The following is a 1,330-nucleotide window of genomic DNA, read 5'->3' on the forward strand; positions in this document are numbered from 1 at the left end:
TTTCATATCCATCACTAATACCACATGAGAGGCCCAGCTCTCCATGGGGTCAAGAGTACTCTCCATTACTGTGTAGGAGAACTAGACAACAATTGGGTATGATTAGGTGAAATGCTATGAACACAGGAAGTGGTGAGATCGAGGTCTATAGTTTGGGCCCTTGTTTTGGGTAGAGTTTGATGATTCTTAACTTCTTCCACACTGTGTTGGATCCCATAGCCAAAGTAGATAGCAAATCCAATCAGCATCCAAATCCCAAATCGGGCCCAAGTGCTAGCTGTCATTTGCATCATCAGGTAAACATTCACAAAGATGCTCACCAGTGGGAGTAGAGGAACAACAGGCACCTGCAAAACAAAATAAATCTTCACATACAACACAACGACCTACAAAGAGATCCTTATCCTACTGGGGGCAGAGCAGGTCAAGTTCAAGCCCTACTCACTCACTGGATTTGGACAGCCACTCATTTATCACATATATTATTAGACTCTTCAAATCCAGAATGTGAGAGATCAGCAAGGAGTCTGGGCTAACCAACTCTGACATTACCCTCTTGTATCCAATAAAAGAACGTAAGCTACAAATCCTAATTGTCCCAAGATGAATTGGTGAGGGGGTAAGAAACATCATTTACCTTAAAGTGAAGGGGAGTATGGTTCTGTGGCTGTCTCCAGATGACCCCAGAAATTCCAAGAATGAGCCCCAGGATCAGCACAACCACTGTGACCCACACTGGGTCTCCAGAACGAAGTGGAGTTGTCCACCAGGTCAGCACCAGGCAAAGAACAGTTAGTAGTACAGCTTCAAAAGTCAAGTTGAGAGGCATCAAAACCCACTCTTGAAATCAATATGCTAAGATGTAAGGCATCCCATTCCAAGGAGGGCTACCCTCTTGCTAGACCTCACCAAATACCACCACACAATGTCTACCCTACCATACTGATCTCACCAAATCATCCCAAAGAAAAAAGCCACGCTTGGAACTAGAGAGATGGCTCAGCAGTCTAAAACACTTGCTCTTGCAGAAGACTTGTTCCCAACACTCATATGTCAACTTATAACCATCTATAACTCCAGTTCCAAAGGATCAGAAGCCTTTTTCTAACATATGTAGTTACCAGGCATGCACATAGTGCACATACATTCATGCAGGCAAAATATTCACACACACACACACACAAATCAATAAATCCTAAACAAAAAAAAGAAAGGAAAAGAAAAAAATCCACTGCTCACCAAGCAGTGAGGAGCAAACATAGACAACTCGGCCAGAAAGGAGTGTGGGGATGGAGTTGACAGGACAAAACAGAGCCTGGACAGTCAGCTT

The 1,330-nt window shown here is 43.6% G+C and overlaps 1 protein-coding gene across 1 annotated transcript in view; it reads right to left on the reverse strand.

Annotated features, from left to right (window-relative positions):
* Slc7a3 (solute carrier family 7 member 3) overlaps nucleotides 1-1,330 on the reverse strand; it is a 5,528-nt gene that overhangs the window by 202 nt on the left and 3,996 nt on the right. Inside the window, exons 6-8 of the mRNA XM_031375546.1 lie at nucleotides 1,240-1,330; nucleotides 638-804; nucleotides 22-347 (exon numbers count right to left, since the gene is read on the reverse strand). The exon at nucleotides 1,240-1,330 is cut by the window's right edge and continues 3 nt beyond it. Coding sequence (XP_031231406.1) covers nucleotides 66-347; nucleotides 638-804; nucleotides 1,240-1,330 — 540 coding nt within the window. The 3' untranslated portion in view covers nucleotides 22-65. The remainder of the gene's footprint in view (nucleotides 1-21; nucleotides 348-637; nucleotides 805-1,239) is intronic.

Source organism: Mastomys coucha, chromosome X (assembly GCF_008632895.1).
Source record: "Mastomys coucha isolate ucsf_1 chromosome X, UCSF_Mcou_1, whole genome shotgun sequence".
Taxonomy (NCBI): Eukaryota; Metazoa; Chordata; class Mammalia; order Rodentia; family Muridae; genus Mastomys; species Mastomys coucha.